At 39.7% G+C, this 13,190-nt stretch overlaps 2 protein-coding genes across 2 annotated transcripts; one reads left to right on the forward strand and one right to left on the reverse strand.

Annotated features, from left to right (window-relative positions):
• Positions 1-6,508: 6,508 nt before the first annotated feature.
• Positions 6,509-7,680, reverse strand: LOC146667577 (uncharacterized). Its single transcript, XM_085409254.1, has 2 exons — positions 7,306-7,680; positions 6,509-7,097 (listed from the first exon to the last, which is right to left on the reverse strand). Exons 1-2 carry the CDS (start codon positions 7,649-7,651, stop codon positions 6,637-6,639), a joined length of 807 nt encoding a protein of 268 aa, XP_085265380.1. The 5' UTR covers positions 7,652-7,680; the 3' UTR covers positions 6,509-6,636.
• Positions 7,681-10,697: 3,017 nt separating this feature from the next.
• LOC146667578 (uncharacterized) lies at positions 10,698-13,190 on the forward strand. The gene is made up of 2 exons (XM_085409246.1): positions 10,698-10,749; positions 12,133-13,190. The coding sequence occupies exons 1-2, from the start codon at positions 10,698-10,700 to the stop codon at positions 13,188-13,190; spliced, it is 1,110 nt and encodes a 369-aa protein (XP_085265372.1).

Consider the following 13,190-nt stretch of genomic DNA (forward strand, 5'->3'; position numbering starts at 1 on the left):
CTTACCTGTTTCTTATATGTGCTGAGTTCCTCCATCTTTCTCCCTCTCTGTCATCCCCTCTCAGTCTTTGTGCAGTCACCCAAAGGTTAATTATAAAAGTATATCAGAGTTTACAACCGAATAAAAGGCATAAACTGGTCCATATCAGTTTGCTGCTGCTGGCGAGGGTGTTGCTAGGATCTTGAAGCATACAGGGCTTACAACAGCCCTGAAGTCTTTTGAGTTTTCACTCAATAACAGCACCTTTTAAAGTTATTTGTTTTTATTTATTTAAACATATAGTAAAATTTATATAAAGTGGTAAATGTTTGCACTACCTAAAGTGTGAAGTCACAGAATGATACTATTTAGTGCAGTTTTTAATCATTACCAGTCTTCATCTTAGAGCTTGTGCTCTTATTGTGCCATGATGTCTCCTTTTAAACTGTGTGGATGTTCACCTCTTCTTCATCCTTCCTGTTCCTTTCACCAAACTGCTCACTCTTGTTCTCCTCTGATCTCACTTCCTGTTCTGGTTATAAGAAGAATGCAGTCAGCATGTGTCAAAGACACTCCCTCCAAATATATGATTTTTGATATGATGATTAGATATTTAACATTTTATTTATCAACTATTTTATGCACTAAATCAATCAATTATTAAACAAATATCATATTGTAGAAAAGCAAATAATAATGCACTAAGCAGTTTCATGCCACAAGAGCTAAATGGTCACTTCACTGTATTTATTTCCCACAAACTACTATACCTAGGATCTTCAGGTTTCCACTATATTTCATTAATCTGCAGCGACTGTAGAACATAAAGTATATTGACCTCTATTGTTTTCTTTATGACTTGGCCTGAATACACACACATACACATCTTTGAATAGCACAACAAATGAGGTAATTTTCCATGTGTTTTAATAGGTTTAAGTGATTTATGGGTTTTATGTATGTGTGTGTATTTTGGTCTTCGGTGTAAATTTATACAAACTGTAATTTTTTCAGATGAAAGATCCGTTATTTAATGTTGCTTTATGTTGACTCTATGGAGAATAAAGCCTTACATGAGTGTTGCTATTTTTAATTGTGGAGTGGAAGACCTACTGTACTTGTTGTTTAGTCTGTGATCTGAATGATGAATTTAACCAAACTAATAATTATCATGTAACTGCAAGAAGACTTAATGAAACTGAAACAATGCACCCTAACACAGGCATTTGAACTGTAGGCTAATGAGTGCATGAAGTGTACCTCTACAGCTGAAAAGAGTTTGCCTCTATAATTTCTGGATCTACTGATTTGTTTCTGATGTATCTCTTCTTTTATTTAGCCTGTATTTGTATAGCGCTTTACTAGTCCCTAAGGTCCCCAAAGCGCTTTACACAACCAGTCATCCACCCATTCACACACTGGTGATGGCAAGCTACATTGTAGCCACAGCCATCCAGGGGCGCACTGACAGAGGCGAGGCTGCCGGACACTGGCGCCACCAGTAGGCAACGGGGGAAGTGTCTTGCCCAAGGACACAACGACCGAGACTGTACAAGCCGGGGCTCGAACCAGCAACTTTCCAGTTACAAGGCGAACTCCCAACTCTTGAGCCACAATCACCCCATTATGTACAGAAAGATGATGAAATCCTCTTTATTTGAGAAAGTGTCCTTAAACTATTTTTCCTCCTTCTTACTGAGTTTCCGAGCTACCTCTTTGTTAAGTGAATAAACTATTTGAACAAGAAAGATATCATGGCATTTATGATGATACTCTGTGTGTGTGTGTGTGTGTGTGTGTGTGTGTGTGTGTGTGTGCGCGTGTGTGCGTGTGTGTGTGCGTGTGTGTGTGTGTGTGTACGCTCGGCAGAGGGGAGGTCAAGACAGGAGCTCGCTGAGTTGACCTGGTACATCAAGTTTGGATTTCCCCAGTTGTTGGTAAACAAAAAAGATTTAAACTTAAAAGATTTTGAGTTGATGCACACTGGAAAAAAAAATTCTCTTCATCACAATCATTTGTTTAAAAATATGGCTATTTTACTGATCTATGGTTATTATTAAAGAGGAAGGAAAGAAGAAGAGGAAGCCTGAGCCCAGGTTCTGTCCATTTTCATAACAAGTGACAGCACAGACATCTGAGCTTTTTCGTCATAAAGATTGTGATGTGAAGCATCAGCAGGTAAAGTGTCGTTAAAGTGTCACTTCAATAATGCTGCTGGCAGAAAGAAGTGTTGACACATACTAGCTTTGAATAAAAGGCTTAAAACACAAACAGTCTAATCCTGGGTGTTGCTTTTAAGCTTAAAGAATATAATAAGTTCTAAGACAATTCAGTTTACTTCTTACTGTCCATGTTGTGTTGTGGTATTTACTTTATCATGAATGTACGCTACTTTGTTCGAGCGACTGTAAAAAATAATTGTATTCATGAAATAAACTAGACTTTCACAGTCTGCATCTTCCACAGTTTTCATACTTTTGTTCACTCCAAGTTTGACACAAACCCACAGACAACCAGAGTTAACTATGTGAAGCAATCACAGACACTGTAATGGCTGATTTTTCTAATAAACACAATCAGGTTAACATTAAGGTTTAACATTGAAGGAGATTTGTTCCATAGTCACAGTTATACTTGTATTTCCTTTACTTACATCCAACACTACTATGTTCTGTTTCAGTCCAGGTGCTGGCAGTTTATCCTTTGTTGTTTGGACAAATAAGCTTAAAGCTAAACCTTCATGTTTTTGATGGGAAAGTTTGTTAAACCATTGCTCAACTTATGTCTGCACAGAGCAGATAATTATGATGTACTTGTAAAAAGACTTGATAAGCAGGTCACAGCTGAATCAAGGGGTAATAAAAATAAGACCACGCGGTCTCAGCACGACTACACATGCAGTGGGTTATCGCACACATTTGAAAGACTCATTGTGTAACTCAGGATGTGACCCCTTATAAAGGAGACAGAGAAGTTCTGTTGTTCAGTCAAGTAAAACCTGGTGAAAGTGCAATTCTAAGACTCTGGTCGTTGCTTAAGTGTATAGATAAAAAATCTTTTTTTCATGCATTATTTTCTTACTATATTAGTATAATCACCAAATCGATTATTTCGTATTTATCTCCTGAAACGATCTACATTAACTTTTCTATCCCTAGAAATGTGTTTCCAGAGTCCCAGGTTTAGTGACTTCCTGTCCACCATCACATTAGCTGAGTAGTTGTCAAATTTGAGGGGAGCAGAGAAGATCAGACACCAGTCAGCAGGTCAGAGGCCATCTCTCATTTTACAAATCAATCGCTTGATTTATAAATGGAACAAACACCCCATCAGACCAGGTAATGACCCATTATGAGACAACAGCCGTCTGAGAGGAGATGTTCTGTATCACAAAACATGGGAAACAAACAAACTCTAGGCATTCTGAAATATATAAAGCTCAACAAAAAAACAAAACCATATCAGATCCTGATGTAATTCATTTTGTTGTTGTCTTTATTAGTCATTTAAAAAGGTCTAGAAAAAGTGTCCAGGAAGAGATTCTACTATTTATGCAGCACTGCCCCCGTGTGGCCACAAAGACACACAACAGCTTCATTTCTCAGCCTGTTGCCTTCTTTTTCCTTCATGATGTAAACAGTGAATGAACTGAAAGAAGTCAACCCATAAACTGTTAAACTGATACAACAGTCATGATGATTATGTAACAAGTTGTAGTTGACTTTCTGGTGGTGGTTTTGGTATACAATTTAAAAGCCATTTTCTTTTATAAATACACCATACACTTTGTTCTTGACCATTTCTTTTCCTCATATCCTTAATGGACAGTGGAGGAACACTACATCTAGCTTCTGTTTAACATTTATCCAGGCGCCCCCACACTGTACCTCTACAGAAACCAAGGGAGAGAGACAGACACACAAAGATTTCCACTTGAATCTTGATCTCAAAATAGAAAAAGTTTTATCACAAAATAATTACAAGAGCTCAGCCAGGTGAGATATAGCAGAACCATCAATTCAGAGTCTGACAGTAAGGGTGAAGACGAGCCTGACTGTTGGTCTGCTCCAAAACGAGCCCATAAGCAAGCTTTGAAATAATATGTTACAAAATTGTGAAACTGCGACATGAAATTTGATTTGAAAATGAAATTCATCCTGATCAGGAGCTGTTATGATCTAAATGGTGTTCTAGATCCAGTAAGCATTCATTCAACTTGTCTGCAGCAAAATTAAAAATAAGTTACCACAAGTTGTTTTTTAATTTGGTAAATAATTGATAAAATGTTAAAAGTACTGGTTGTGTTTGACCTCATCACCAGGATGAGTTGGAAATACTTCAAATTCCCTCAGGTGGCCTTTTGCTGGTTGGATTGCCACTACAGTCTGTAAACTGTGGAGGTAATTTTGTGAGCTCATTGGATGAGCAGTTTCTGAAATACTCAGACCAGCCCATCTGGCACCAACAACCACGCAATCTCTTTCCCCCATTCTGATACTTGCTTTGACCTTCAGCAGGTCATCATGAACATGTCTGTATGCTTAAATACTTTAATTTGCTGACGTCTGATTGGTTCACTAGACATTTGTGTTTAACGAGCAGGTGAACAGGTGTACCTGGCAAAGTGTGTGTAACCCTCAGTGTTACTGACATGTTCCACACTGATGCACAACAATACTCTGTGCCCCACACAGTTTTATTAAGTATGTCTAATCACTGTGGACATTACATGTACCTTCTTAGAGGAGAGGTCAAAGGTCAGTTACCTTTATAGGTTCCTGCTATATGTTGTGACATATACACAGCACAGTTGTAGGAATGATAGTTTCTAAGTTCTAAAGCTTTTTGTCAATTTTCAACCAATAAATCATAAAGTTGACCTTGAAGACCACAAGTTTGAATGGATTGTTAACATGACCCCACTCTACAGCACTGCAACATTTTAACATGAGTTATTTAAGACTTTCCAGGTATCCTGGTTACAGAAAAAGATTGATGAGCAGAAAAAAAGAAACAAACTTTAATTGTTTCTGATTAGAAGCTGTACAATCCGGACTGACTTTAACAAATGTGCTATAGGCTCAGCTGGAAAATAGTGAGCTTTACAAGACTGATTTTGTTCCAAAGGCTTTCACAGACCTCAACCAATCCTAAGGCTAATTAGCACGGCTAGAATTTTAAAAACATTTGTTAAATGTTGTCATTGCTAACATATACCTGTTTTAGAGCATGGTGAGTAGCGAGAATGCAAAGTTATTGTTACCTCTAAAAAAAAATGTGAAGATGTGATATTAGCATGTACGGAGCCCCTCTGATGACATGGTCCAAAAAATAAATAAATTGTGGCCACAAAATACTACTTCGTGGCCACGAAATGGGTATAACGTGCGCACGAAATGCTTATTTGTGAGCACGAAACACTTGACCAATAACCGTGATCCTTCCCAGGCCCTTGCAGTTGGTTGACAATAGAATCTATCCCAACGTCCGGGTCGTACTTACGTCTGCAATGCAACTGGGCTCTTAATATCCTGTTTAACTGTCTCTCCATAATAATGGTTCCTTTCAGTCCCAGGCTTTTCAAAATGCATGTGTAGCTCATTCCCAGCCTAAAATTGTCAGGGATCTGGGTCTGAGGGACATAGACCTATTATTGTGTATTGTTTACTCCACTGTAAATAAACGCATTTTGGGTCCTCCTTCCCCACACACCCAAGGTCTGCCACGCAGACCATGACAAAAATAAAACTCAATCATACTGTCTCTGGCCATGTTGTACAGGTTTAGCCTACTCTTATGCTTATGTCTCTACACAGCTGTCCAATGTATCAATATGATGTGCGCACGTCATCTATTTGTTGCCACAAATGCGTAATTCGTTGCCACGTTATACCCAATTCGTGCCCACAAATTAGCATTTCGTGCGCACGTTATTTCGTGCCCTCGAAATAGTATTTTGTGGCCACAAATAAGTATTTCGTGGGCACTTATACTATTTCGAGGGCAGGAAGTAGTATTTTGTCACCACAATCTATTTATTTTTTGGAGGATGTCATCAGAGGGGCTCCGTAAGCATGAGCTATATAGTATCTCCAAGAGAAAAGCGATCAGCTGATCATTGATCAGTTTCATGATTTAAGTAGCAACAGGAGAGAGAGGGAGAGAGAATGGGAGAAGAAGAGGCAGCTGGCCACGTAAAGACACAGAAGAACTCCAGCTTTGTGTATTTGTTTTTCATTCAAGCTGAAGTCCGGGACAAATCGGGTTCCTTTTCAATACGAAGCGCGGCCGGTCCGGCGGCCACCACGGGTCTCTCCTCCTCCTTCCTCCTCTTTCCCTCATCCACCTGCTGTACTCAAAATTTGTACTCAAGTACAAGTACTGTTACACTGGTTAAATTGTACTCAATTACAAGCAAAAGTACTGGTGTTAAAAAAATACTTGAGTAAAAGTACAAAGTACTCTTCTCAAAAACTACTCAGAGTATTAATTACTTTTTAACAGACTGATGTTTTATTCTGTCGTCAATAGCAGGCATTCAACTCGATTCACCAGTATAAATATTTATGTTCAAAGCACATTTCTCAGATGAACAAGGTATAGAAAGGTAACTTGTTTTGTAAATAAATGTAGATATAAAAGAAGGAATTTTGTTTGTTAAAACAATGACAAATATGTTTCTGAACATGCGTAGAACCGTTTAAACTTTTCCCCATACACTGAACAACAGGCAGGTGAGTGTCTTAAACTCTTAGCATTTCTGTCACACTTGAACCTTTTGTTCAGTTTCAGCAAGAGCTGGTTTTCTAAATTAACAGAGGCAATCCGACTTGGTTTGGCTGTGAAGAGTAGACCAGCACAGCTAAAAAGTCGTTCACACGCAGCAGAAGCAGGCAGAGCTGTGTTCAGTTTAAGAGAGAGGTTTTTGATACCTGAGAAGGAGTGCAGCAGCTCCATGGTGTCTGTGGCACAAGCAAGGTAACCATCAAGCTCAACTGCACTTTGCAGCCTTCTGGAGATTGGTCTGGAGAAGAATTCATCTTCATCAGATGACTCTCTTTGCTGATCCTCACTCTCATGCTCTGTCGTTTCAAGATGTTGTTTGATGTATGTCAAGGCTGTAATTGCAAGTAGATAACACAATTTTGTTATTTACATTTCAGTGATTATTCCTGAACACAAATTTAAAAATGGCAAATTCTCAAAAAGGATTGTTTAGTATTCAGGACAGACCATCAATAACTTACAATGTATTAGGTGAAATACTCACTTAAGCATGTGTTCAAATGTAAAAATACACAAAAATGGGATCACATGAATCCTTACCAGCCTCTGTTACATCTGCTCTGTCAGTCCAGGAAGTCTTGAACTTGGGTAAGAGGACTGCAGCTGCAGCCAACTCTGGATCCTCCATCATCGCTCCAAAACGCTTTTGAAGGCCATTTTGCAGGGCTCTGATGAGTGGCACACATGTCTTGCTTGATGTCTCCAGCCTGCTAAGTTTGGACAGTAGTTGTTGGATTACTGGCAGGAGCCATCCCATAAAGGAAGTGGACTCAGACTGAAGAATGTTTGAAGCTTTCACCAGTGGCTTCATGGTGGTACAGTACTCCCTAAGGAATGCAACTTCTGCAGGACTCAACCTGTAAGACACAACAACAAAACCCACCATGACTATAATAGGGATCTTCTGATTTAATATTAAGAGTCTGCTCACGTTTTTAACCATCCATTAAGGAAAATTCACAAAATTTGCAACCATATTGGTAGGTGTCCAAGTTTACTCACACTTTCACCTTGAACTCCTCACAAATGCTCCTGATGTCATTTTCCCCCTTCTCATCAATGATGCGTATTATCCTTTCAATGGCAAGGTAGGTTGAATTCCATTGTGTTGCATTGGGACGAATGATCTGTAGTTCACACTTGTCCTCTACCACTTCATTAGCCAAATGAGACCGGCCAGTTTTGTTCCAAATGGCCTGGCATTTTGCAAAGCTTGCACGGGAGAGCCTCTTGTAGGTTTCATTCATGCTCTCTGCTAGGGCAGCATCAGATGTTGCCACAAGGTTTAGCAGGTGACATGCACATCGCTGATGAGGCGGGAGTTGATACTCCAAACCAGAGTCTTCATCAAGAATTGCACTTGCCTCATGGTAGTCAATATGGTCAGTCAGGTCAATAGTTTCTGGGTCTGCTTCATCTTCAGCTTCATCTGCATCATTTTGTGCCCCAAACATGTGGAAGGCCTTGACAAAGTTGGATCCACTATCAGTTGTGGTTCTTACAACTTTGCCTCTAATCTTGTATTGGCAATGGATATCATCAAGCGCACCAGCAAGCATGTCAAATGTGTGAGACCCTCTCAATCTTTTGCATGCTGGTGCTGCAGATCTTCTTTCCAGGGACTCTTCCTCTATCCAATGGCATGTGACTCCAAGGTAACTTTTCTGATGAGCTGACCAACAATCAGTAGTGGTAGCAACCAATTTGACTTTATCCAATGCTGCAACCAAAGTCATCTTCATGTGATCAGCAGCTTCACAGATTCTGGCACGGACAGTGGGTCTGGAGATGACTTTGGCTTGAGGTTGTAATGTGGTAACCAATTCTTTGAAAGATGGCTGTTCTACCACTGCAAATGGCTGTAGACCCTCACATATGAAATTGATGACAAGCATGTCAACAGTTGCTTGTGGAACATGTTTGTTTGCAGCTCTCAACATCAGGTCTGGTAACTTGGCTTGTGTATTTGCTGAGAGCTTGTTTGGTGTGGCTGTGGTCTTTCGCTGACGAGATGTTGATGCCACAGTGATATTGTACTGCTCAATCTTCGATGGATGTTTCCTCTGTAGAGATAAATATTATCATACGTCAGGTTCATACATTACTTCATAACATCACTGTGATTAACACTACAGGAAAACACATTTTTAAAACATCATTCAACTAGACATGAGCTAATCTTTGATTGTTTAGCATAGTATAAAAGAGTGGTGAATTTGGTCAAATCTTGCAGATATATTGCTGTATTTATTTATAAACCAATTTTGAACGATCATTGCAAAAAACATGAATTTCTGTATACATTCCAAGTTCTGTAATCTGTATACTATTTATAAAAAGAGTATCGACCAATGTATCAGTATCTAAAATTTTAACTCCTTTTTATCAGTATCACCCTAAAGTTTTCAGTATTAGTCAGGTTCTAAAAATACTAAGAGAGCAAAATATGTGTATATAGCAAATGTAATTTAAGAAAAGGGATCACATACACAAAAATGCTGCCCATACAGCTAACAAATAAAAACAATCCACATTATGTTCTTTGAAAAATATATCATATCGGGAAACATGTAACCCTACTGATTAAGAGCCACATCACTATGATAGACCTATATCAGGCCAATGATCCTGATCAACTGATCCATCAATTGGGCTCTGGTACATGTCAGCTGAGAGCTGGAAGATTAATTTGAGATGCAGCTCAGCACTGTGTTCAAGTTTTGTTTTTGTTTTTTATATAGGCCAGCTGATTGTAGGCCTGTGAGTTTTAAATGACTACAAATTTAATTTATTGTAATGACGGTCGTTATCCAAATAATAAGCTAAAACATTCCTACGAATTTAGCTGTTCAGTGATGACACACGAATCGTACTTCCGGGTCTAAAGTAGTCTGCGTTTAATATGGCTTTTGTATTGTTAACATGTTTAATGTTATGTATTTTCTTCTATTTGATCTCAAAAAGCTCCTAAAACAGTCAGTGATCACTGTTGACCTCCCTCGGCTTTTATTACCGCTAATCATTTATTTAAGCTCAGTTTTTAAAACCTTAGGATGTAACTACAGCCCAGCCCATGCAGCAGTATATGAATGACTAACCTCGTATTGTGGATGGATTATCTCAGTTGTCCTCCTGGCTGAAGTTTGGTCCTTTTACAGCATCCTGCCATGCGATTACATTTGTTCCTGACCACCGAGAACACTCACATTAACTTTTATCGAGTGGAAAAAAGTTAGCTTGTTTATATTATGCTAACATAGCTGTGTCGCTAGCGGTCACGTAGCACATCATTATATACCAGCTAGCCCAACTTCAGTAACCCTACAAACGTCACTGCTGTTTAGTTTTCTGTCTTCATTTATGCTGGAAGTGATAGCAGAGCTGTACGTTTTAATTTGTTTCCAAAACCCGCAGTCAGGACATGCTATATTGTATTTAGATAGAAGCTAACGAGCTAACTCCCTGCTAACTTCTAACTCTGTTAAATGTCATAAATTCCGTTTTCATGGATGCCTGGATGTTAAACTCAATTGTTACACCTGGTAGAGCAGAACGCTGATCATTTTATTAAAAATGAAAGACTTTAGACAGTTTTTCAACTCTCAGTAATGCCATAGTGATCGTTTGATATATGGACCTGCAGCGGAGTTTAGACCCAGACAGGCTAGTGAGGTCAGACTGGACAACCGGATAGTTCTATCCCGTGCACGTGTACACGTTGACAACCGTAACCATGGCCGCCGAGGGTATATAAATGCTGCACAAGGTTCCAAACGTCTGTTTACACTTGCTCGTGGACTTGTTTCGACCTGCTCCAACCTCAGCCTGTGGAAAGCTAAGTTTTGCAAACTATTTCACTAAAAGCGGATATAACTTGAGAGCAGAACAAGTACTTCATCGTTTGTACTTGTTTTTGTTTTTCAAGTTTGAAGATGGCTCGCCGTGGACCCGGACTCCCCGACTGTCACCTGGACTTCGCTGCAGGTAAGTGTGAAAATTTCTTTAAATGTAAATTACTGTAATAATTTAACAAGTTCCAGTGTGAATATCAAGTTTTAACGTGATCAAATATGTGTATTTCAAGTCTGTTTCCCGTAAATTGTTTGTATGTTTTAAATTTTCCGGGAGAGGTGTAGAAATTATTAACGACTGGTGTATGAATATGAAAAAAAGGTGTTACTTTGACTTGAAGGCTTCAAATTTGACACTTTTCTTTAAAATGAAATGGTTAAAAATAGCTTAATGGACTAAAATTTGTAAAATGCCCAAAAATCAGTTTCTGTGGTAACGGCATCTTCAAGATGTCACGGGTCAGAACACGCAGGCGTAAACACACAGATCCAGGTCCCCTCCTGACATCCTTTTCTTCTCCGGATCAAAGGCTTTATTGACATAAACTATATTTTTTCTCTGCTGCAAAACACAAAGATAAAAAAATGCAAATAAAATAATATCAAAAGAATATGAAAACAGTAGTAATAATGGCATTAAGACCCATCTTCTGTTACGGTAATGCTTTTAACCTTATTAGATAGCAGAGAGAGATATTGTACACAGGGATATTTACACAGTGATAGCATGTTTACCACAGATTAGATGTACCTGTCCTTATGGCAGATACAGTCCTTGTGCACATTTCTAAAAATGTGGATTCTGGGTTAAGAGTTTCTGTTTGTTTGTTTTTCACTTGACCATCATTTTCAGACATACCTGCAGAGCTTTGTGTGTGCAATTTTTACTCTTGCCAAGGAGGTTGTGTTTTTATTTAAAAAAAAAACAAATAAAAAAAACAAATATATATATATATATTTGTTTGTTTGTTTGTTTTTTATATTTAGGACATGCGATTGGTACATGTGGTCTAAATGTTACATTATGGTTTGCATCCACATATTTAACCTATGAGCTTTTTTCAAAATGTGTGACATCGTGAATTGTAAATAAAACAGGAGAATGAGCTGCATGGTTAGTTATAAATGTACTGTAGTATATTTATATAATAAGTTACTCATGTCCGGCTATTTACAAATCAATACCTATTATCCATTACCTATTCCAACATAGTGTTTGCATAAAGGCTTACAAAGAACAAATAAAACAAATTGAATGTACACAAAATACAGTGACATATATAGTGTCAATATAGTGTCACCTTAAAAGTACACAGAGTGAGCTGCCTTGGTGGAGGTTTGGTGGTCTTCTATTAAAAAACTTGACTTAAAGATTGAACAAGTAGAAGTGTCATTCAGTCTGACATAAAATGCTTTTCTCTCATCCTCTGCTCAAACTAACAGATGTAGGTCTGTTGCTTTAACACTGGGTGTCTATTACATTCCTAATGTTATTTTAAAAATTGTTTCCTCACAGGGCGTCTTGACTATGTGGTTGAACGCCCTGCAGAAGAAGGCCTTCCTGAAGTCATCAGGATCCTGGATGACAGTCTCCAGAGCACCACCTCTTCTGGTGAAGCTCAGGACACTGATACCCAGCGTATCAGCGAAGGTGAGTATGGTGAGTATTTTATCCCTCTCTCATCCTCACCCTTATCTCACGAAGCACCAGATGCTGATGACAGTGAACAGCAAGGTGAGTATGGTAGGTATTTTATCCCTTTCTCACCCTCACCCTCTTCTCATGAAGCACCAGATGCTGATGACGGTGAACAGCAAGGTGAGTATGGTGAGTACCCCCCCTACCTACCTATAGACGATGAAGAGGTGAGTGAACAGACTGACAATTCATCTGACTGGAGCGACTCAGAAGAGTGGGGGGATTGGCTTAGCGATGACTCTGGGTATGACACCATGGATGAGAGAGATGATTCCCCTCTCATCCGGGAGCACCCTCCAGAGCCGTTTTGGCACGATTGGCAACGTCCTATTGCTCCAGGTGCTGCCCCCATCCCCATGCCGCCTTTCGGCCAGGCCAATGCCCCATTCTTCCCTCGAGTTGTTGCCCAGGTTGGTGATCCGCCAGCTGCTCCTCCCCCAGCTGCTCCTCCCCCTGCTGCTTCTTCCTCAGCTGCTCCCCCTGCTGCTTCTTCCTCAGCTGCTCCCTCTGCTGCTTCTTCCTCAGCTGCTCCCTCTGCTGCTCCTTCCTCAGCTGCTCTCTCTGCTGCTCCCTCCTCAGCTGCTCCCTCTGCTGCTCCTTCCTCAGCTGCTCCCTCTGCTGCTCCTTCCTCAGCTGCTCCCTCTGCTGCTCCTTCCTCAGCTGCTCTGTCATCTGCTTCCTCAGCTGATCTCTCTGCTGCTCCTTCCTCAGAAAAGAGAAGCAGAGAAGACATCTGCACCGAAGAGGTAAGTGCAAAGAGGTGCAAGGTGAGTGACCAGTTTGATGCCCCTTCAACATCCTCAGGTAGTTTTGGAGTCAGACGTTTCTGGGAGAGGCCTTTTAACCTTTCCATGGATGACAGTGACTCTGATTAG

The sequence above is a fragment of the Rhamphochromis longiceps genome, linkage group LG6, assembly GCF_057381845.1.
Source record: "Rhamphochromis longiceps isolate RC_006_pf linkage group LG6, R_longiceps_female_GT1.1, whole genome shotgun sequence".
Classification (NCBI taxonomy): domain Eukaryota; kingdom Metazoa; phylum Chordata; class Actinopteri; order Cichliformes; family Cichlidae; genus Rhamphochromis; species Rhamphochromis longiceps.